The sequence below is a fragment of the Bombyx mori genome, chromosome 5, assembly GCF_030269925.1.
Source record: "Bombyx mori chromosome 5, ASM3026992v2".
In the NCBI taxonomy this organism is placed as follows: Eukaryota; Metazoa; Arthropoda; class Insecta; order Lepidoptera; family Bombycidae; genus Bombyx; species Bombyx mori.
Window position 1 is genome coordinate 5,471,220 of NC_085111.1, and position 23,830 is coordinate 5,495,049.

General features: G+C 36.1%; 1 protein-coding gene across 5 annotated transcripts in view; it reads left to right on the forward strand.

Annotated features, from left to right (window-relative positions):
- The window catches only part of LOC101739332 (uncharacterized), a 36,046-nt gene that overhangs the window by 7,139 nt on the left and 5,077 nt on the right, over positions 1–23,830 (forward strand). For 3 of the 5 annotated variants that reach the window (XM_062668567.1, XM_038011024.2, XM_062668568.1), the window contains 47 exons: positions 347–373; positions 1,437–1,548; positions 2,697–2,821; positions 2,896–2,946; positions 3,029–3,140; positions 3,469–3,593; positions 4,095–4,145; positions 4,245–4,356; positions 4,890–5,014; positions 5,104–5,154; positions 5,235–5,337; positions 5,410–5,534; positions 5,610–5,660; positions 6,683–6,803; positions 6,879–7,003; positions 7,069–7,119; positions 7,196–7,298; positions 7,384–7,508; positions 8,110–8,157; positions 8,384–8,492; positions 8,571–8,686; positions 8,767–8,817; positions 8,905–9,007; positions 9,394–9,518; positions 9,789–9,839; positions 9,934–9,982; positions 10,470–10,675; positions 11,448–11,568; positions 11,975–12,117; positions 12,508–12,558; positions 12,648–12,759; positions 13,442–13,569; positions 13,649–13,699; positions 15,351–15,459; positions 16,432–16,565; positions 17,023–17,073; positions 17,197–17,308; positions 17,839–17,969; positions 18,036–18,086; positions 18,436–19,173; positions 19,253–19,387; positions 19,547–19,674; positions 19,745–19,858; positions 19,960–20,018; positions 20,274–20,383; positions 21,664–21,793; positions 22,271–22,361. In XM_062668567.1, the coding sequence (XP_062524551.1) occupies positions 347–373; positions 1,437–1,548; positions 2,697–2,821; positions 2,896–2,946; positions 3,029–3,140; positions 3,469–3,593; positions 4,095–4,145; positions 4,245–4,356; positions 4,890–5,014; positions 5,104–5,154; positions 5,235–5,337; positions 5,410–5,534; positions 5,610–5,660; positions 6,683–6,803; positions 6,879–7,003; positions 7,069–7,119; positions 7,196–7,298; positions 7,384–7,508; positions 8,110–8,157; positions 8,384–8,492; positions 8,571–8,686; positions 8,767–8,817; positions 8,905–9,007; positions 9,394–9,518; positions 9,789–9,839; positions 9,934–9,982; positions 10,470–10,675; positions 11,448–11,568; positions 11,975–12,117; positions 12,508–12,558; positions 12,648–12,759; positions 13,442–13,569; positions 13,649–13,699; positions 15,351–15,459; positions 16,432–16,565; positions 17,023–17,073; positions 17,197–17,308; positions 17,839–17,969; positions 18,036–18,086; positions 18,436–19,173; positions 19,253–19,387; positions 19,547–19,674; positions 19,745–19,858; positions 19,960–20,018; positions 20,274–20,383; positions 21,664–21,793; positions 22,271–22,361 (5,252 nt within the window). Of the gene's footprint in view, positions 1–346; positions 374–1,436; positions 1,578–2,696; positions 2,822–2,895; positions 2,947–3,028; positions 3,141–3,468; positions 3,594–4,094; positions 4,146–4,244; positions 4,357–4,889; positions 5,015–5,103; positions 5,155–5,234; positions 5,338–5,409; positions 5,535–5,609; positions 5,661–6,682; positions 6,804–6,878; positions 7,004–7,068; positions 7,120–7,195; positions 7,299–7,383; positions 7,509–8,109; positions 8,158–8,383; positions 8,493–8,570; positions 8,687–8,766; positions 8,818–8,904; positions 9,008–9,393; positions 9,519–9,788; positions 9,840–9,933; positions 9,983–10,469; positions 10,676–11,447; positions 11,569–11,974; positions 12,118–12,507; positions 12,559–12,647; positions 12,760–13,441; positions 13,570–13,648; positions 13,700–15,350; positions 15,460–16,431; positions 16,566–17,022; positions 17,074–17,196; positions 17,309–17,838; positions 17,970–18,035; positions 18,087–18,435; positions 19,174–19,252; positions 19,388–19,546; positions 19,675–19,744; positions 19,863–19,959; positions 20,019–20,273; positions 20,384–21,663; positions 21,794–22,270; positions 22,362–23,830 lie in introns of those variants that run through there. The other 2 variants (XM_062668569.1, XR_009973152.1) reach the window with 2 other exon arrangements.

Consider the following 23,830-nt stretch of genomic DNA (forward strand, 5'->3'; position numbering starts at 1 on the left):
TTTACAATTTTTATCACGTGACCGCTAAATCTGCAAAGCAAACGCGTTGTTAACCTCTTCAGGGACATTGGCACATGCATTTGTGTGCGTTTAGTTTTTATTTAATTATTTTTATATTTTAATTCTACGCTAAATGGACAAATATTTTAACTTTTTTTTCTAATGTACAGTCACTATCCTTATTCTTTTAACTTATTGCAATAAATTGATGTTTTAAAAATTCGTCCCCGAAGTGGTTAACCAGTAAAACTAGATTTAAATTATGACATACATACACATATAGTGTAGTAATGTATACTATACATATATAATATAACTTTTATTAATGTACCATAATTAATTTCAGCTCGACCAGCCTATTTGAAATTTTCCGGTACGTAAACCTTAATCTGAATAAGGTTATGAATATTTTTATCAAATCTTTAAAACAAAAAAGTGTAGACTGAAATTGCGAATTTAAACCGAAAGTGTCTAAGAACGGTTTCTATTAGCGAAATTCTGGTAGGACTACTCATTCAAAGCTTTAAGATTGTTATAAATATCGGCGATTCACGATTTGACTGGTATTTAGTTTCCCACAAAATGCTCACAGTAAATAGTCGATTAACAGATATCAAATATGTACGTAAATATGTTAATATCCTAAGCACTCTGAATATTAATGATTGTGTACACCTCAGGTAGGTACTTAAAGAAGACTACGTACGTACGTAGAAGACGCTACGTAATTCAATTAGTACTTCGACCTAACGGCTCATGGTAGATTCAGTATTCCAGGTCGTGATGTCTATAGGCTACAATACCTACTACCAGGTGGTATGAGAGCTTACCGTTAAAAAACTGCGGATAATTTCCCTCTTCTGTCTCCGTTAAAAACTATGTTCTTAAATCTCAGAACTTTATTAATCGATTTTAAAGAATTATTTTAAACTATTAGTATGCTAGTACTTACTACATTTTGCATACCGCTCTGCTCGCAATAACGTAGAAGAAAAAATCGTCAAGAATAATCCTTTTTGTGTACGTAACTTGTGTCCTTTTCTGTGCCCCTGACAATATTTATGCAAAATTACATGTTGATTGATTGAGTTTTTTTCCCTTACCTATGCTGATATCATTGAGAGGCTATTTCAGCTTCACCCTAACGTGTAGGTGAGCTCCCGGGGCTCAAACCGGAGTGTTGCTAACACTGGCCCTAGTAAGACCAGTGTTTCGCAGAATCTACCACCGGATCGGAAACGCGACCCGCTGAGAAGATCCGGCGAGAAACTCAGTGGGCTGTGTCTATGGGGATTGAGTTAATTAACACTTGAAAACATAACTAAATCAAAATAACTTTCGCATGTTGAAAATGTAGTATGGATTACATTCTTAACTTGGCCTATTGATTAGCTTAAAAAGGGAGCATAATTCAACAAGTCAAAATGTATTTTTAGGTGAAATGCTTGAAGCATTCATGATATTAACTGATTCGATGAGTAAAAAAGGCAGTCAGAACCTGCTGTCGCATGGAAAGTTCAGCCAAACATATAGTGAAGCAGCCGATGAGTATATACCAACACACGTTTTTAGATGCCGTAATCTGTCTCTTTTGTTTTACGTTCCAATGATGTTAAATGTGTTCTAACGATATGTTAATTAAACAGTTGAAGTTTTGGTGGTTTATGATCAGACCAGCTCAATTCCCTGCCTATTTCTGGCGTGAAGCAGTAATGCGTTTCGGTTTGAAGGGTGGGGCAGCCGTTGTAGAACCTTAGAACTTATATCTCAAGGTGGGTGGCGCATTTACGTTGTAGATGTCTATGGGCTCCAGTAACCGCTTAACACCAGGTGGGCTGTGAGCTCGTCCAGCCATATAAGTAATAAATAAAAAAACCGATGTTAACTAATTACTATAGCTCACTTAGCGAACTTACCGAAGAGAGATCAGTTATTGGAGTCTTAATTATATTTTAAGTATACCTGGTGGTCTTATCCATCAAACTGGATCGCATGAATGTATCGCGGCAGGCCGGTGTTAACAGTCTTTTTAGATTCGTGTCTATACACAAACAGATGTTGAGAACTGAATCGCAGCCACATTCGTTTAATTCTCATCCCATTCTCACGGATCGTTTGGAACCTCTGGGTCTGCGGAGGGACTTCGGCTCCCTCTGTATTTTGTACCGTATGTTCCATGGGGAGTGCTCTGAGGAATTGTTCGAGATGATACCGGCATCTCGTTTTTACCATCGCACCGCCCGCCACCGGAGTAGAGTTCATCCATACGACCTGGAGCCACTGCGGTCATCCACAGTGCGTTTCCAGAGGTCTTTTTTGCCACGTACCATCCGGCTATGGAATGAGCTCCCCTCCACGGTGTTTCCCGAGCGCTATGACATGTCCTTCTTCAAACAAGGCTTGTGGAGAGTATTAAGTGGTAGGCAGCGGCTTAGCTCTGCCCCTGGCATTGCTGAAGTCCATGGGCGACGGTAACCACTCACCATCAGGTGGGCCGTATACTAGTCTGCCTATAAGGGCAATAAAAAAAAAATCGAGGCGAAAACACCGCGTGATAAACTGAGTATTCGCTTACGTTTGAATTAATTCATGCAAACTTCATTTATAATTTTCATATACTCTTCTGCTAGTATAAATACCTCCATTTATATATTAAAAAAAAAAAAAAAGTATAGTAATTATTTCGTGAATTTCAGATTAAGGCGGACCCCTAGTTTTGACGCTTCAGAGTTTAATACAACGCTTGCAAATAAACTTCACAGCGATCTCTCTGACACAGTTAAACCAAACACACCGATCGACATCGCTCCGTCTATGAAAGGTATTGAATATTCTATTATTTTGTTTATTTTCAATTGCAGATTCTACTAATCGATTTGTTTTTATCATCTACAGAAATGGTTAATGTGTGTTCGAACTATTTGGCCCAATACGCCGAATTTAACAGTAAGTTAACATCAAAGCCGTCTTGACTTAGAAACTATAACGCTTAAGTTCAATAAATGTAAATTTTTCTCGCAATTTTCAGAGGACAAAGGTCCAGCATTTACTTTGCTTATCAAAATGATGCGTTCAAAACAAAACGAACAGCTTTATAAGAAAGAGAAAGCCCAAAGAACTTTAGGAACTGCTGCTGCAGAGTATGTAGCTACTATTCTATTATCTCTCACACCATGAAATTCTTGTAGACTTCTTCGTTACTCCGCGATATAAAAAGAAGGAAAACATAGTTAAATCATTGTCAAAAACAAAGCGCTTTATGAGGCTTTTAATACTATATAGAGTTACACTAAATTTTTATCTTGCCTTGCTAGAATGAAATACCATCTTTCAATTCCCATGAAAACATATGAAGCGCTTAAAAAATTTATTAGCTGTCTGTAACTTTTCAATCGTATATTTTTTAACTGTACCTGTTAAGTGCAATAAACATGATACCGGTTACGTCTTTATTCGTTTCTTGAATAGACTTGAGGCAGCTAAAGGACTAGAGAGTGACCACGATGATCCAAATCTCTCTCAGGAAATTTATTCAACTCTTTCGCGATTAGTAGAGAACGTAACACCGGATGATCTCAAAACTGATATGAAAGGTATGAAATGCTTTTGGATTTTATTGTAGTTTTATTTTTAACTACCTGACCCGACAGACTTCGTAGTGCCTCAATCGATAAATAAAAGACTTAAACTTTTGTATAAAACAAACTTAAAACAAACAAAAGGAATTCGTCCGACAGGGGACACGTCAAAGGAAAAACAAAATTGTTCTTTTTATTTAATTTCGAACATTTTCATATTTATCTACCTTTTAAACCTTCTCTGGACTTCCACAAATAATTCAAGACCAAAATTAGCCAAATCGGTCCAGCCGTTCTCGAGTTTTAGCGAGACTAACGAACAGCAATTCATTTTTATATATATAGATATATGGCTAATTTCCACAATGCCTGATCCAATTTGCGTTTGATTTTAATAGTAGATTCGTAAGCATTTGTTGTCTTAGTTTCCCTAAAATGAATCAATAGAATAAAGATAAAAAATTTTGTGTTTTCCAAATATGTAGTTTTTAAAACAAGTATTTGGTATTTTTACAGAAACTATGGATATCTGCTCGAAATACTTATCACAATGTGCCATTGACGCAAGTATGTAATCATCTATTAATGTCATCATCTAGTAGCTTTCTGTACTTAAAATGTTCATAATAATATTATATATTACAAATAACACATGTATTTTCACAGTCGAACGCGGTCCCGCTTTTGATTTATTAATAAAGGAACTTGAAAAACATGGATCGGAACAATTTACGAATCAATTTCCCGTTCTGGCCAAGAAATTCATAGCCGCCTACTCGTTGGTATCTTTATCTTAATAGAATTTAAATTTGATGTTAAAACTTTTTTTTTTATTGCATAGATGGGTGGACGAGCTCACAGCCCACCTGGTGTTAAATGGTTACTGGAGCCCTAGACATCCACAACGTAAATGCCACCACCAACCTTGAAATTCGAGTTCTAAGGTCTAAGTATAGTTACAACGGCTGCCCCACCCTTCAAACCGAAACACATTACTGCTTCACGGCAGAAATAGCCAGGGTGGTGGTACCTACCCGTGCGGACTCACAAGAGGTCCTACCACCAATAATTACGCAAATTATAATTTTGCGGGTTTGATTTTCATTAAACGATGTTATTCCTTCACCGTGGAAGTCAATCGTGAACATTTGTTATGTACGTATTTCATTAGAAAAATTGGTACTCGCTTGGGATTCGAACACCGGTGCATCGCTCAACACGAATGCACCGGACGTCTTATCCTTTATAAGGCTTATCCTCTCTTATCCTTTAGGTCACAACTACTTCTACATTTATTGTTTTATTAATTAGGCTGAAATCTGCGCCTGGCTTTACAAGCACTACCCCTGATGTAGCCACAACGCCCATTTTTGTTGGAGCTTTGCATAAATCAGCTGATGCCGCTACACCTAAAGCCCTCCACAAAGATATGCAAGGTATTATGTGTAGTATGCTATTATAATGTCCGTCCAATTTTTACAATCGTTTTTTTTTATATATTTAAAGACCTTTTTATTTTGTTTAGACGTCATAGAACGTTGCGCCGCATACTTGTCGGCATTTGCACGAGATAGAGGTATTTGTTTAATTTGGAATTCTTTAAGTGACTCGTCGTGAAAGTTTGCTCTTAATATTGTATTAAATACAACATTTCAGACAAAGCACTACAGGTTTTATTAAAAATGATGAAAGACAATCCGTCAAAAGAATTGGCTAAAAGGAATAACTACGCCATGAATTATGCTGTCGGTGCGAACGAGTAAGATCTTGAGATTAAAAAAATATATTGTTATGTAGTTCTGTGGTCTTCAAAGCCTTTTTTATTTTTTAGACTGGAAACAGCATCCAACCTAGTGCCTTTCCTTCCTGTAAAGGATATCGCGGACGAAGAAAAAGCCAATTTGACCAAAGATGTCGAGAATTTAACGCCTTCAGAACTGAAAATAGCTATGAAAAGTTAAAATTAATATTAATCCGATCCTTCTGTTTTATTAATACTGTTGACCACTATCTTACGATTGTGTTTTACAGGCTTGGTTCAAGATGCCGGAAGATATTTATCTCAATCTATGGCTTTGAAAAGTAAATATATATTTTAAGTCATTTGCTAAATATATACTTTTAAATCAGGTATTTTCCCGCCAGTCACAGTCATCACAGTAAACATTGTGTAGCTACTACTATACGGTAGGGCGGCTTGTACATCTGCACGGTTGGGTAAATCACCACCACCCTGCCTATTTTTGCCGTGAAGCAGTTATGCGTTTCGCTTTTAAGGAAGTTTCCGTTACGAATGTGAAAAATAAAGGAAAGCGCAGGAATAAGTTCATCATACATCATTTACTTATATAGGTAACTAGCGGCCCGTTCCGGCTCCGCTCGAGTCTTTAACAAAAATTTCAACGATATTTGACGTTGTTTTATTTAAAAAAATAAAAGAACACTTATTGCGGCATTAATAGCATAATAGACATATGCTGTCGCGACACTTTTTGTAAATAATAATGTGCTATCTATAAAGTCGTAGTATAATATTTTATTCTATCATCAAAGTATTCGCAGGGCATGCGATGTTAAGAATATTTTAGGTAATTTTTTACTGCTTGGGTTACATTATTGGAGTTTTAGTAAGGATCCCTAATTTTTTCAAAAAAGATGGCACTCGGGAATAGTGTAACTTCGAAACAGTGAAAGAATTTTACAAATCAGCTCAGTAGTTCCGGAGCCTATTCAACACAAACAAACAAATCTTTCCTATTTATAATATTAAGTATAGATATATGTATATACTTCAAAGCGATTACCACTTACCTTGTATCTTATTTATAATAATATCATACAAAACATATTAAGATTCGTACAGCAAAACACATTTATAAATTCAATAAAAGTTACATCCAAAATGCGTGTTATGGTTGTGTTAGATGCACAATGCAGTTGCCCTTGATAGAATTATTAGGTCTCCTTCGGAAGCGCTCGAGCAGCTGGTTGTAAATCTCACCCCTCCTGGCTGAGCTTTTACTCGCTTACCTGTCCTGGTGAAACTGGAAATGTCTCCGGGCTACCAGTAATCCTTCCTTCATAAAAAAGTGCTATGATTGTAGGTGGTGCCGCGGGTGAGAGATATCCACTGAATTTGTTGGCTGCCGTCAAAGACTCATTAGGTGATCGTCCTCTTTTCAAATACAAAGCCTACGGTCAAACCTACAGCGATGCTGCCGAAACGTACGTTTAATGTCGCCAAACAAATATCTGTAATAAAAACATTGGATTTTAATTTAATTAAATATAAAAATACAGCCTGAAATATGCGGGACCATTGGAATCTGATCCTAAATGTGAAGACTTAAAGATACAAATCGAAACGGAAATGAAGAGGGGAGTGCCCGCTCAAGTGTCACCCAATATAGCGGCTGGATTGAATGGTCAGTAATCTGTATATAGGTTATATGATTTATGGCTCTTTTTAACATGTCGAGCTTTGTTTTAGATACAATGAACGATGCCTCCAAACATCTAGCAAAGATTGGAGCAGAGAAAGGTACATAAATTTTACTAAAATTAATTGTTTTTTCTTGTTTTATAATAATATTTTATCAATACAAAATGATTCATAGGAAGGGCCTTGGATTATCTCGTGGGGCTTATGAAAGAACGGGGAGAAAGCCCTTTGGGACAGATGCAGGGATATCTCCAGACTTATTCCGATGGAGCTAAAAGGTAACTTGGCTGAAATAAGTTAAATTTTGTTAAACACAAATTGCACTAATATTCAAACATAATACATATGAAACGTACAATTTAGGATAGAAAATGCGCCAAGTCTTACAAACGAAAAAGTTGACAAAGGGACCTATGAATCTGTTCGAGGAAAATTAACGCAGCTTGTCACAGAAAAGCCTTCAGAAGAACACAAGAAGCATATTACAGGTAAATAATTATTATTATTTATTTGAATTCTATTTGAAGAAGTCAAGGGATGATTTTTAATTGCAATAGGTCATGCTTATGAGGATAAACCTTCGATCAACAATAGTAATAATATAATAGTTACTATTGTTGATCGAAGGAATAAATACTTCGGATTAAGTCCATATAAACTTATCCCCTGTTTCTAAACTAAATTATGAGATTAGAACCGCTCTTGTGTCCATACATTCTTTTATTTCCGCAAATTAGTTTAAGAAAACGAAGAAATACAGTTGTTGGAAGTCAATAACAGACAGAAACGCTAGTTCACGTCTGACCAAAGACTTTGGCTTCGAGATTAGTTTTCTTCCACATTTTTCCAATTTCAGTCTCTAACAGCTTTATAGGCTGCCAAGATTGTTTGAAATGTCGTAATAGTCTCAAAAAGACCCAAAAAGGGCTTTACTTGAAAGTAAAATTTTAAAATTCACTTTTAAGCTAGTAACAGACACTGCTAGCAAAATAGACGAACTTAGGAAAATAGAAAATTAGAAATTGCTAGTTTTGGAATTCACAAAATGGAAATAACGAATGAATAAAACTTACTTCAGATGTTTTTCAGGTCTTGTAGATGATTCCTCAAAGTTCCTCGCTGCGCCGTTGCCTGAAAGTAAGCATAGTAACGTCTACATAGAACCTTTAGAATATATATATATCTTTAATTAAGTCGCCCTTTAAAGAAATTTTTGGTTTTATATCAAATGCAACTGAGGTGCACCAGATTATTCGTACTTCTAGTTCCATTTAATAATTCATAAGCAATCATCATAACCTTAAAAATAGGACTTCAGATAATATGAAGTAAATTATAAGACAAATTATAATTGTACCTTCAGCGGAATCTGAGAAACGACGGGTATTGGCAGATTTAATGGCACGAAAAGGTGATCAGATGCTTGCGCAGGATGGTCTATACAAAATAACATACACAGAAGGAGGAGAAGAGTAAATTCGATTTTCATTACTATGTTATTAAACAAATGTTAATAAATACTATATAATAATAATATTTTCTTGGTTTAGGATAATGAAAGCGCCGGTTGGGGTTACCGCGTCTGACGATGAATCAATGAAAGTAGCAATGCATAGCAAAGTTACCAGTGTGATACCGGATAAAAAAATGCAGGACTTATTGAAAGGTAAACTAATGAGCGTCCTAGTTTAATATTCATAAGCGACCGAGAATCCTTTTATGAAAAGAAATATTCTTGAAATTCAGATCCCGCCAATGAAGGAGCTGCGCACTTAGCGAATATTTTAAAAGGAAGAGGTAGGTAATTGCTTCCACTATAGTTATAAAAAAAATATAATGTTAATTTTCGTTCACCATTATCGAGACTAATTAAAAATTATTCAGGTGAAGCTATGAAAGTTATACACGATGAAATGAAAATCGAAAAAGATAAGGAATTTTTGGCTGTGGGCAGTTTTAAGAAAAGTCACGAACAGGCAGCCGACATGTCAGTACCTTTTATTATATAGATATTTTAAACTGAAATCGATAAACCAGTCATTTCGAATGTTCTGGTAAATCTAGTGTTAAGTTTACGCCTTACAGGGCATCAACATGTATTGAAGAAACCCACCATGTGTTTGATGGTTGATCGAAAGGATAAAACAGTCACTCTGGGATATAATTAAATACTTTTACTCTGGAATATAAATAAAAACTTTAACACAAGTAGGTAGACATAGTGTCGATACCGCTAATAGCTTTGGGTACCGATTGTAATGAATTCACTTCAGGTTCACATTCTGGTAGTATTTATAACTCGACCGAAATTCGAAACTTAGGAAAAGTGTTTTATGAATTGAGCGCTTTTTCATTGGGCACTTTTGAATTTAGGTTAAGTTCCGCAACACATTTTGGTGGACAGCATCCGTCTCCTGTTCTCTTGGATATGGTGAACGATCGAATTGAGAAACTTCCTAAATCGAGTGCATCTGATATGGCTAAAAAACATATGAAAGGTAATGAAAGTTTTTCTACCTGTTTAAATTAGAAACAAAGTACTAGATGTTAGACCAATTTAGTACTGAACGCCTTCAGACATTAAGAGATATCAATTTCATGTGAATAAAGCCAATCTTAGCTTTTGAAACAGACCGATGGCGAGAAGGTCGTACCAAACAAGTACGAGCTCACCACTCCTGGGTCAATCACTATTATATCAGTCATAATTGCTAGAACAACTAATTCCGATAGACTGAAATTAAAAATAAGAAAACCATATGTTTCAGATACATCAGACATCGTTGCATCGTATATTGCCGGTAGAGCTACTGATGAATGTGAGTTAAAATAATATTTTACAAATTTCTATAGTACAAGATAAAAGGCACAGCTATTAGGTACTGGTATGTATTTCAATCTCTATTATTTCAGGTGGCTTGGATGCTAAAGCTTTGGCTGCAATTGACAGCAAGGGATCAAGGTAAAATTAAATTTTATTGACACTACGAACTACGGTTCATTTTATGATAAATACTTGTCTATCGCACTGGAAGTCATAATTATGTTAAAATCAATTTAAATGTATTCCAACGTACAAAAAAGTAAAACATTTTTATGCCCGTTTAATTGCATGCTTTAAGTATTCAATTTAGATGAAAACATTTGTCTTGAAATAAATAAAATAAATAAATATATCATATTTAATAACGATCACGCCACGTTAACTGGTCCCGTGCTAAGTTCGTAAAGAGATTGTGTTACAGGTACCAGATAACGGAAATAAATGTAAGATTTTTATTATACACATACCTATATATAATATACATCCATAACCCTGGAAAAGATATTTTATATTTATCATACAAATATCTTCCCATGGCGGGATTCGAACCCGCGACCCCCTTGTGTAGTGTCCATGTCACTTACCACTACACCAGACGGCCGTTAAATAAAATATCATTCAACAGAAGCACGGAAGAGTTTAAAAAGAAAACACAATCTACAGCACAAGTTAATGACGCAGCCGCAACTAGTGACCGTAACTCCTCGAACCTGAATAAAACACCATCACGTTATGACGCTAATGTTAGCAGTAGAATAGGATCGGAGACAGATGAAGAAAAGAGGAAGCGAGAAGAGATCGAAGCTAAGAAACGAGCTGAGCAAAGTACAGGTGAAAATGTTGAGATGTCAAAGTCAACGCAATCTGATATTGGACGAAATAATCGGTTACTATTAGGCAAGAAAACTAAAAATATATTGAATATGTTTTTATTTATTTTTCTTACATGATAATTGTATATATATTATATATATACATTTCTTTACCTACCTAATCGCCTGTAGCCTCAAGGGCATAGACTGAGATCTGCCTAGCAAGAGCAGAACTTCGCTGAATCCGATACTATACCCTCATCGTGTTTGAATTAACGTAATTGTATAAATACTACACATCTTAAATTTAAAAGTTCATTATTGTATTCACCCTTTCTTCGGCACCCGTCTATACATTTAAAACTTACATTATTAAAATTTTGTAATTGCCAATGGATCGTTTGATAGATACCGTAATCAAAATAAACCCACATAAAGAAATAAAACATTTTAATTCAACATATAACTGGCCGAACAGGGTAACTTTAAAAATTCGTTTACTTATTCGAATATGTTCAAGTAGGTATTTCTTATATATATTGAGTGTAGGTAGCGTGATGTGAGCTATTTTACGTGGTATGTTTAATAATTCCATCCCTTAATGTAAAGACGTAGGTACTCCATTTGATTTAAGTTCATGAAAGGAGACAATATTGAAATACATATTGTCAAAGATACGCACATAAAAACAAACCATCACTTTTAATTTTTATTTTAAACGTCATTAAAAACCCTTAATCCTATTCGTCGAACTATAAGTTGATCAACAGATATTGTGATATCATTTACAGATTTAGATCGTGAACGGCAGCAGGCGTTGTCAATACTTCATACGCAGCTTAAAGCTCAAGGTGCTAACACGTTCTATAAACAGCCGCAAACCGAGTTGACCCACCAACAAGCTTCAGCATGGTTAGCACAAAATGTACCTACTCTTCAATATGTTGTGATGGAAGACTAGAGATTTTGTGTTGTTGAGATTTTTTGTTTTTTTTTATTTATTTTTTTTATTGCCTAGAAGGGTGGAGGAGCTCACAGTCCACCTAGTGTTAAGTGATTACTGGAGCCCATAGACATATACAAAGTAAATGCGCCACCCACCTCGAGATATAAGTTCTAAGGTCTCAAGTATAGTTACAACGGCTGCCCCCACCCTTCAAACTGAAACGCATTACTGCTTCACGGCTGAAGCTGAAATAGGCAGGGTGGTGGTACCTACCCGCGCGGACTCACAAGAGGTCCTAGCACCAGTAAACTCTTAGTACTCTTAGTACTTTAAAAATAAATGTTTTTTTTTTTAAATTTGGCAATATTTTAGGATAGACATGAAGCCTCCGATGAAAGTAGACAAGACAGTTAAAGAATCCGCCGATACGGCACGACTCCATAAGAAATTTGAAAGGAAACTGTCCGTTCTAGTTAGTAAGGTCACACCTCCTAACATGAACGACGCGATGCAAGGTAAATATAATTTTCATCATCATAATGTCCAGAGTTCTCTAGATAGAAAAAAGAGAAAGATTATAATTTGTTAAATTTTATCAATCGGTAGCCAAAATAAAATTACTTGGGATGAACATTTGTCACGCTTTTTTTTTTATTGCTGAAATCGGTGGATGAGTTCATGGCCCACATAGTGTTAAGTGGTCATCACAACCCATAGACATTGACCACGTTAATACCTCCACCGATCTTGAGACATGGGTTCTGAGTCTCAGTTTTATAGTACAACGACTGTCACACCCATCAAACGCTCAAATTCATTACTGCTTCACGGCAGAAATATACAGGGCGATCGTAACCACCAGTGCGGGCTCTTATACTACTAATATATGTATTACTCTTTTACAGATGTAGTAATAGAATCTGCACGAATACTATCTGAATATTTCGTATCAAGCAGTAAGTCACTATTTCTGTCTCAGCAAAAGTTATTATAGGCAATGATTGTCATTTTTACGACAGCACTGTTTTTTTTTTCTATTTAACAGATTACAAAGCGCTCGTTCGAGAGGCACTAATATCGGAAATGCAGAAACGTGGCAATGAAATTCTTATTAAAATGGACAGCGCTGCGGAGACTTTCTTCTTTGCTGCTCAAAGGCAATCGTTTATATTTGAATATCGACTAGAAGATATCTTTTATTTTTTTATTTTTAGATATCAAAAGGCAAATTCATCAAAAGACCGAAAAAATCAGTAGGCCAATTTACTACATTCTTCTGTCTGAATCTCCTGTCTAAATCAAGTGTGCTCTGAAGAATTTTTCGAGATGATACCGGCATCTCGTTTTTACCATCGCACCGCCCGCCACCGGAGTAGAGTTCATCCATACTACCTGGAGCCACTGCGGTCATCCACAGTGCGTTTCCAGAGGCCTTTTTTGCCTCGTGCCATCCGGCTATGGAATGAGCTCCCCTCCACGGTGTTTCCCGAGCGCTATGACTTGTCCTTCTTCAAACGAGGGTTGTGGAGAGTACTCAACGGTAGGCAGCGGCTTGGCTTTGCCCCTGGCATTGCTGAAGCCCATGGGCGACGGTAACCTCTCACCATCAGGTGGGCCGTATGCTCATTTGCCTACAAGGGCAATAAATAAAAATAAAAAAAACGAATTTGTTGGAATGTCGACCTAAGAATGCCCGTAATATCCTAAAATCGTAATCGTAAAATCTTACATACTAAACTGAAACTTGAAAATGAAAATGATGAACTGGATCTTTTTTACTTTATTCCTGTGATGTGTGATGTAAATCGTTATAATTTTTACCTAAAAACCGTTAAACAGGTTAAAGAAGGCCAAAACGATGACAATTCAGGAACCACGTAACAAAGTGTCGTATTATTTGACTAAGAAATTGGAGGAAATTATTCGTTGTCGTTCTATGGCAAGAAAATTAACATCCACAATGAAAGGTTTGACTGTATAGAATAATTAAATTTAAAAAAAAAACTCTTATGGGACTGCGGATTTAAGGAAATGTTGCCATTGCAGAGCATATCAAGGATGCCTCGGATTATTTGTCAGAGTCAGTCACCACGCCTGGTAAGTACACTCTTAATTAATTTTAATTGGAATTACCAAATAATTAAAATACGCCTTGGTTCCAATTGAAACCATGAGCCGTAATGAGTCTATGTTCGAATAACATTGGCTCTCAAAGTGTCAATAAAGTTCCAAACCCATTATCATCTGGAAGATTGTGAAAAAATAATTAAAGATTCCATTAAGTACATAGTCCACATAAAATATGTTTTCTTTCAATTGGTTCCTTCTCAAAAATGATTTATTGGTTTTGACTAGTAGAGTGACACTAAGAAACACGACGAAAAATAAATATAACATGTTTTACAAAATATGATGTTCGTTTCCCAAAAAAGTAACAAAATTGTATAATATTAAGATGTTCCACATCTGCTAGGAGACACTTCGCCAACTTTAAAAAAAAATACAAGAATAGGTACATATATTAAATAACACAATCATACAATACATGACACAATAACAAGCACACAAATCTAAATATATATTTTTATTTATTGCTTAGATGGATGGACGAGCTCACAGCCCCCATGATGTTAAGTGGTTACTGGAGCCCATAGACATCAACAAAGTAAACGCGCCACCCACCTTGAGATATAAGTTCTGAGGTCTCAGTATAGTTACAGCGGCTACCCCACCCTTCGAACCGAAACGCATTACTGCTTCACGGCGGAAATAGGCGGAGTGGTGGTACCTACCCGTGCGGACTCCCAAAAGGTCCTACCACCAGTGATTACGCAAATTATAATTTTGCGGGTTTGATTTTATTACACGATGTTATTCCTTCACCGTGGAAGTCAATCGTGAACATTTGTTGAGTACGTATTTCATTAGAAAGATTAGTACCCGCCTGCGGGATTCGAACACCGTTGCATCGCTACATACGAATGCACCGGACGTTTTATCCTTTAGGCCACGACGACTTCAAAAATTCAAATTACGAAACATTAAATTACATTACATTAAATTACCATTAAATTAGTAAATGTGTATTTATTTTATTGTAGTTTCCATTTCTTTAGTAAATAATATGATCTCGTTAAAAATACATGTCGACGCTTGAAAGGCAAAAGTGATTAAGCGACAATGCGTGAACTTTACAGTAGACTAATTTAAAGTTGAAATTAATTTGAAATATACATGAGAAATACCTGAAAAAAAATCTATTTTAACGAATCTAGCTGTAGGATTGAAATAATTTTAATAGACCTAGAAATATATATTTTTGGGCATCGAATATGGTTATTGGCTATCATTTATGTACAAATTTATTGATGATCGAAGTACAAATCAGTTATTGTCGCTTAGTCACGTTTGCCTTTCAAGCGTCGATGTGTCAAACGGCCACGAACTATCAGAGTCTGGAATGAATTTCCCTGTACGGTGTTTTCGGAGTCACTGAAATGTCACTCTTCAACGTGGTTTAAATCGAGTTCTATACAGTACATAGCTCTTGGCATTTCTTACGTCCATGATAGATGTAGATCATTCACTGTTAGATAAGCCGTATGTTTCTCTACTTCTTAATAATTTCAAATATTAGAGGCTATAACTTTTTTCTTATTGTTTTTTTTTTATTGCTTTAGCTTGTGTTTCTATTAACGTAATTCCTAATTGAATTTCGAACAAATACATTGGTGATATACGTTTGCAGATGAATATATCGCAGCATATGTGGCATTATTATGTGAAATGGAAACTGCAGGAGAAGCACTCCTCGTAGAGGGAAACATACCTAAATCATATAAGGACGCATCTGCTTAGTTAGTATTTCAAAAACAGTATCGACTAACTAGTATAATAATATATTATGTCTTTACCTATGAAGTTGGCATTTAGTATACAGAAAGTTTGTAGTTTTTTTACTAATATTTTTATTTTTATCAATCAGAATATGCAACCATAAATAATATCGATGCATCTCTACCAGCGCAGTAGTAATATTTCAATGCCCTTTTTGCCAACAAACTCGTCAAAGACACTGTACAGCATCTCGGCTATTGAATCTATTCGTCCCAATAAGTGGTAAAGTAGAAGTCTGTTGGCACAAAGTTTTATGAGTATGATAGATGACGCAAAACTTTCAAACCTAACTTCTGCTGTAGCTTAGAGATCGTCTATTGTGTCGTATGAGGTCGAACGTAGTAGTATAGAAGCAGGGGGAACAAGCGATTAACCAAGTCTGGCCGGAGATACGCGAGCTTCTTCATCATCGTGTGGAATTACTGGAACCATTTGGTAAGAAGCTGTGATGACCATGACATTCTTTGCATATTGATGAAAAAGATACATAGTGAAAACAAAGTGCTAATCAATAAGCAAATGTGTGAATTTGAAATTTCCAATCTAAATTTTTTTAGAATGTTATTTGAATTTAGAATTTATTACCACCCTTCAAATTACGTTTCAAATGACCAGTACGTTAAAACGGTAACTTCATAGGTAACAATCTATTATTACCGAGTAACTTACCATAATTTTAAATTCTATTCTATTTTCTCAGACTGTATATTTAAAATGTATTCAGTTTTCCCAAAATTTGTATTGTCTGTTAGCAATTTCATTTGTTACCTTAATTGCTCTACCTCCTTTTCTAATTGTTACCTATTTTCTTAAACTTAAGATGTACTTAAAATATGTACATATGTTGATACCGTTATGTGGACTTGAATATGTACATAATTGTAAGTACTATTGCACAATAAAGAATGTTCGTTTTTTTTTTTCAAACGCAGCCTTCGGAAATTGACAACATTTGAGGATCAGATTCAGCGACCAAATCCATCCTTGCATTCGTCAATCGAAAATAAACTTAAAGTTATTATGGCCAACGTCGTCAGTCGAACTTACACTACAACAGTTTTGCACGGTAACAAAAGGCAGACCTTTTTTGTTAAATTATAATATTGCTACGCGTTGGGGTTCGGGATAAATAAAATTCTACCAAAGTACAAATTAAAAACTGTATTCAACACTTCGAACACTTAAAACACTTCACAAGCATTTTAAAATTCTCAATTAGCTTCTTCCGCTTCGCTTCAGGTGATCCGTTCGCTGTTTCGCTTCGAGTAGTTAAGATTACCGACTGCGTGCCATCTTTGCAAGGCTTTTATAACCGATACCACATCTCTAGAATTATCGAAAATATTCCACAAAAGTCGAGCATCGTGTTTCCGTTATCTGACAATAGATGGCGTTGTACTTCTCGAGCGTTCTAGATAACACCAGATCCTTCGATATTCGTTCGACTATTCGGCGATAGATGGCGTTACTCTTATCGGCTTAACAATATTTTACGTATGTATTTAATAATGTGATTTTTACAGGAGTTATTAGTGAATCTGCTAGTTTACTGGTCTCATACATTATGCTACAAGGTAAAAATACTTTTAATTTGTCAATTTGAATTGTTCAGTGCTCAGTTGTATTGTAAATTATGCATTGTTATAAGTATTGTTTGTATAGATATTTAGTTTTAAGATTTCTTTATTGGGTTGTAGGTGAAAAAACGGAAGCTCTAAAAATATTGATTGATCATATGGATCGGATTGGAAATGGAGTGCTATTGTGTCATGGTAACATACGAAAAACATATACGGATGGAGCTGACAAGTAAGCGTTATTTCGCTTTAAAAGTCGTACTCCTCGCCTGATTTTATTTTTTATTGATAGATGGGTAGGCGAGCTCATAGCTCACCTGGTATTAAGCGGTTACTGGAGCCCATAGATATCTACGACGTAAATGCGCCACCCACCTTGAGATATAAGTTCTAAAGTCTCAAGTATAGTTACAACGGCTACCCCACCCTTCAAACCGAAACGCATTACTGCTTCACGGCAGAAAATAGGCAGGGTGGTGGTACCTACCCGTGCGGACTCACAAGAGGTCCTACCACCAATAATTACGCAAATTATAATTTTTGCGGGTTCCATTTTTATTACACGATGTTATTCCTTCACCGTGGAAGTCGATCGTAAACATTTGTTGAGTACTTATTTCCTTAGAAAAATTGGTACCCGCCTGGGATTCGAACATCGGTGCATCGCTCAACACGAATGCACCTTATCTTATCCCTTATCCCTTAGGCCACGACGACTTCAAATTATTAGTGAAAATAATCTAAATATTCCTTAAAACGCAGACTACGGGGAAAGAACACGGATCAACTCGCCGTGCAAAGTGCAGATCCGGTCGTTTCAAGGAAAATACAAATCAAACTGAATAATTTGATGATCGATAATGTTCCGGAGAAATATAAAACGTTGATAGACGGTTAGATTACTTGAGTAGAGATTTTCCAACAATTATTCTGGCTAGTACATTGAGCGATTATTTCAGATGTAATTGAAGACGCAACTTTGTTCTTGGCTGTACACCTACTGCAACCACGTGAGTAATGCTTCTAATTTACTGGTGGTTGGACCTCTTGTGAGTTCGCGCGGGTATGTACCACCACCACCCTGCCTATTTCTGCCGTGATGCAGTAATGCGTTTCGGTTTGAAGGGCGGGGCAGCCGTTGTAACTATACTGAGACCTTAGAACTTATATCTCGAGGTGCGCATTTACTTTGTAGATGTCTATGGGCTTCAGTAACCACTTAACACCAGATGGGCTGTGAGCTCGTCCACCCATCTAAGCAGTAAAAAAATAATAATAATAATATACATATGTTGAAGTAAATATGATTTATTCCTTTTTGTTAGATTTTTACTATATTTATCATAATGTTATTTGCAGAAATAATTCAAGTGTGCAAGTGCATGAAAAACGTATTTGTTCAATGCGAACTATGGTGTGACGAGATTTTACGGCGCGTGGCGCAACCCTGTTGCACTTGTTCGCGCTATGTATCATTACAAGCCTTAGAAGACGTTGTACCGGCAGAAAGATTGCGCGCCGAACCGGGATCTTCTAAAGTTCAGGCTCCGGGCATTGAAATATCCATAACAGATTGTCCATCTAAACAAACTAGAGTTCAAAAACACGCCGCGCAGCCCTGTCCAGCGCCAAAACCAACCGAGGGTTGTCGACAACAAACGAACGCTTACCACTTATACTCTGCGATGGTACAACATAATCGTTTTAATCCCAGCAAATTACGGCCACGATTCCAGGATCCAATTACCTCGGACGCTGTCACAGATATACCATCGTCACCGCCCAGAATATCGCGATCTTTTTCACCTACACCGTTTAGTCCCGCGAGTTCACCCCGCGTACGATTATTACATAAACGTGAACAAAACTCGGACAAAAGTCTAGTAGAACATGCAAATACTTCGGAAAGCTCTTCACCCGATTCTTTTTATACACCTCCGAGTACTAATGTATCCAAAACGTCTGACGAGAGGACTGCTGCTTCTAACGCGCCATTAAAGAGCGACGATGTCAAAATTAACCAAATCAAAACGTTTTCTGCACCTTTTTCGACGACTTCTAGAAATATTGGTAACACTAATGCCGAGGACAATTCACGTAAGTTTAGTTGGGATGCGTTTTGTCAACATTGCGGGATTTTCAATCAAGACTTATTTCAATATATTTTGTTGTTTAGGGGCGCCAATAATATCTACTGATCAAATGACAGATTGGCACGCAATGATGGTGAGCCTTATGTGGAACGTACAAGCTTGGCGGGACTGGATACAAGAAATCATTGACAGAGCGTTAAGCTATAGTCCTAAATCTGGCACGTCAAAAGATATACTTGTATACAAGTGCATTTCAAAAGACTCAAAACTTTTGTTGCTATTACTAGTTTTTGCTATTATTACTATATGTATCGCTTTTATGTAGTAGTCTCATATCTCCAAGTATCAACAGCACGCTAATAAATTTAAAATTTTAGCTGATGCCGATGAAAATTGGACCACGTTACAAAGGAGGATAGAGTCTGAGTCACTTCAATGGCGTCAGTACAATGCTTTTAGTCGGCGGCTAACTTTACGACTTGCTTTACGTTATAGAGATAAAACAGTAAGCTTTGAAACATTATACTTTTATTTTGGCGCATTTGGTTCAAATCTATTGATTTGCGCAATTACAGATTGTTTCTCCGACGAGGGCAACCGTTAAAACCGAAGCTTATTTGGGATACCAACGGGAAATGTTGGAAATCATTGATATGTTTAACAGATGGACGCAGTGGCTAACTCTACTCGTAAGTATGTTTTAAATTTTTAATTATTATTTTTACTTACAGCTAACATAACAAAATTCATCAAATAACATTACAAAATAGTTATTATTTTTAATATTTAGGTAAAAGAAACTCACAACCTAAAGGAGATTCCTGGCAGCAGTGTTCCTTTGCACGAAATGTGAGTTTATACGTTTTCTTCATTAAAAATAATTGAAATTTGACAATTTACTGTGTTCATTTCTTAAATACGAGTACATGACAAAAACTTTATGCAATAAAAAAGTTTTAAATTCCGAATGGGTAAATTCACCCCTATAATAAAAAAAATTATAGTACCTTTGTGATTACTCTAACAAAAATTCATTAGCTTTAGTATTTGCGACCTTGGAACTATTTGGAAACTATGATATAAAAACATAATTTTTTACTATAGTCGTTGGAGTTATTTAAGAGAGAAAATACGGAAACACTCCGAAGACTGGACGAAATACAATCTTCATTTGAAAGAATGTTGGCAACACAAATATAAGTCACTGATAGCAGGTCAACAAATTTTCATATTACCTTTTTTTCTAAAAATCAAAGTTAAAATCACCAAAAACCAAATAAACGATTATTACAGTACCAGTTTTTAAATAAACGTAATAAGAAATAGTCAAAATATAATAACGTAAAAAAATTTGTTGAAGAAATCTCTAATTTACAAAATAAAATTGTATATTCGGGCAAGATCGTCGACTTAAATAGGTCGAGGTGGAAGTTTTAATTAAATTAAGTGTGACTCAACCATAAAGACGGAACGCATAGGTGTTTCGCGCCAAAAAACATTAAGGATAGTGGTGTACCTAGTGCGGGTCACAATACGACCCATAGACTAATTATTAAACTGCTTATTAAAATGCTATTTTTTTGTTATATTTTTATTATTATCATCTTTTTAAAATCATTTAAGTTTTTAGTGCTTAGGTAAACGAGCTCACGGCTCGCCCACTCTGACATGTACATGTGGGTTCTAAGTCTCAGATCAGGCGGAATAGGTGGGGCGGTGGTACAGACACGTGAGGGCTCACAAACTTACTACTATAAACGTCAACTTATGACTTAAATACTGGTATGCTAGAGTTTTGGAGTTTACTCCTTTAGAATCGATTTACATATATAGGCCCGGGGTATGAAAATTATGGGGACCAAAATCGTACTAGCATGTCACACGAAATGCGTTATGCGCCTGATTGGCTCCTGATTGCGTGATGCGTGCGCGCGCCAATCAAAATCGTACTAGCATGTCACACGAAATGCGTTATGCGCCTGATTGGCTCCTGATTGCGTGATGCGTGCGCGCGCCAATCAGGAGCCAACGCGCGGCCGCGTTATTGCAGGTGACGCCGGGCTGCTGCGCCGGCAGTCCGCCACAAAGCCTCGTACTGATCGCGCGTTTCTCTCATTATTGTATTTTCATATATTTGTTAGTCGTTTGTTTTGTGTCTCGTTAATTTGTTAATAATCTGTAGTGTATCGTGTTGTCGTAATATAGAACTATTTCTCGTATTGTTTCGTTTAATTTTTTATATCCAGTAAACTCCAGTCGTGCGTCGGAGCGGACACACACACTTTTTTTTTATGATTGAGAGTTCACTGGTGGCCCTGAAGCCTTTCCAGTTTCACCAGGACAGGTGGGCGAGCAAAGGCTCAGCCAGGACGGTTGGGATTTGCTAATAGCTGCCCAAGCGCCTCCGAAGGAGACCTAACAACTCAAGCTCCTTCGCGAATGAATGCTAGAGATACTGGTATGCTTAGAACAAAGAGTATTGTTATTATTATAGATTGGTTACCGCCGTGGAATGGGTCGGGGCCCGTGTGGGTGATGAGCGCGTGCGGCGCTGTACCCAGTGGTGCGGTTTCGGCTGGAGTAGCTGGCGGTGAACTTATTTGGGTTGCCAGAACTACACACAAGTAAGTCAATTAATCACATCATACTTTTCTATTTGTTTTAAAACTTTTAAAATAATACAATCATGTATTACAATGAATAAGTAGACTCATGCATAGCACAGGATTAATCCTAAGCTGTTTTTAATTGTCATTTTTATTACGCGTTCTTCTACACTATTGTTGTAAAGCGATAAATTAATATGTAAATAATGGACTTGTAAATATTTTAATACCAATAGAAATTATCGTTGTCTCTCATTGAAATATATAACAAATAAAAAAAAATGTTGTCATAGATGGACCTTATAATAAGTCCACGTAGTTCCTACCCTTTTCTACGCTCTTTACGCTTTAGCGTCTCTGAGGTTTAATCAATCTTTTTACCTACAACCATCAAAACGTTCCTCCGTGCTTAAAACGAATATAATATGGTTTGTGTGAGTCTGTCATACAAATTACAAACTTCATTTTGAACTATTCCTTTTACCTCTTCTTTAGAAACAAAGTGTTGCCAGCGGCGCTTCATCCATCAAAACATTGTTGCATCGTGTACGCAGATGGTGGCGCTCATTGCTATACTAAATATCAGGTATATTAAGTATCAGCTACTCGTAATATAGCTACAATTATTATCGTACGTGTTTTGTTTTATATCAATGTCTATGTATTTAGTTTGTATTATTTTTAGAGATTAAGTGTCGCCATATTTGAATATTATTTTCTTGACAATATCTACAAACAGCATTAAGTTAAATAATACTAGTTTCACGGTTTAATCTATAACACTATATCCTTAGTCCTCTGTGAATACGAAAACAAATTTTATGATGACAACAGAAAAACCCGAGACTAATCCGTAAAAGTAGTTACTAAGTTTTAACTATGTTACTACTTATTAATTACCAACTAAATATGTCTATGACTCTTGAAAGCCGAAGATAGTACTAGATTTAACTTAATAAAAAGCACCTCATCAATTTTGAAACTTTTTCATTTAAAATAATTTTTTTTCTATAACTGAGACGCTTTTTGTACCCGTCCATATTTACTGATGAGACTAAACTAAGAATATATCAAGTTTTCCATGTTTAATACGTAAATGTAAATGAAAAATGAAATACAGGAACAACTCCCCCGATGCCGGAATTACAGCAAGTAGTAAAAATCAGAACTCATAATTTCATCAAATTTTTGGAACGAAGTTCGTTACGGCAGGCTTGGAGCAGATAGGGATTTTGCTGCGCGACCGAACTGAAAAAAAAGTGATAGTAAAACCGTAAGAAAAAGTCCGTGGAATAAAATCGTTAAATGAGACGTGCGCAGGCGCGACAGTCGTATACACGGAATAGATAAATAAGGTTGGAATGGTAATGTAGGCGGGGCAAGCGTGCCACAGTTATGATAGAACAAACATAACTCGATTCGATTCTTTCATTCACCGCGTTTAGTGCGCTTCGGACTACTTGGCGAACAGATCTCCGCTTTATAGTGCCGTGTTGTGCAATTATAACTTGTAAAACAAAAAATCAGACCTCAAGTATAGAGCGAGGAGGTATATCTTTCGATCGGTAAGTCGAAATTACCATTTAATTACAATATTATTTGTCTAAAACATAAAAATATACTGAGCATTATGAAATTCCAAACATTAACAATATTATTGCAGCAAGTTATAAATAGCATACATTGCGCGATGTGTACTCGCCCAATGAACGCAATGACCAAGTCAGCTTCCAATGTACTACATGCATTGCGTTCTCTACACTTCAATCTTTGAAATTTCGGCCTTTGCCCTGATTGGCCGTGCAGTTTGTCGATAGTGAGGTGACCATGTGGTAAAATCATCGACAGAATTCTCGACTATATTTACATTTGACATGGATAATTTTTGCATTATTTTATATTTAATTAATGATACCTAGTATATTCTTAGTGAGACGTATTTTGAGTAAAATAAATATGTATTATTATTATTGAATTATTATCATTGAATTAAAGTGAAGGTATAATATAAAGGGACATGTAGACCTCTAATTTACGGGTATTTACTATATTGTC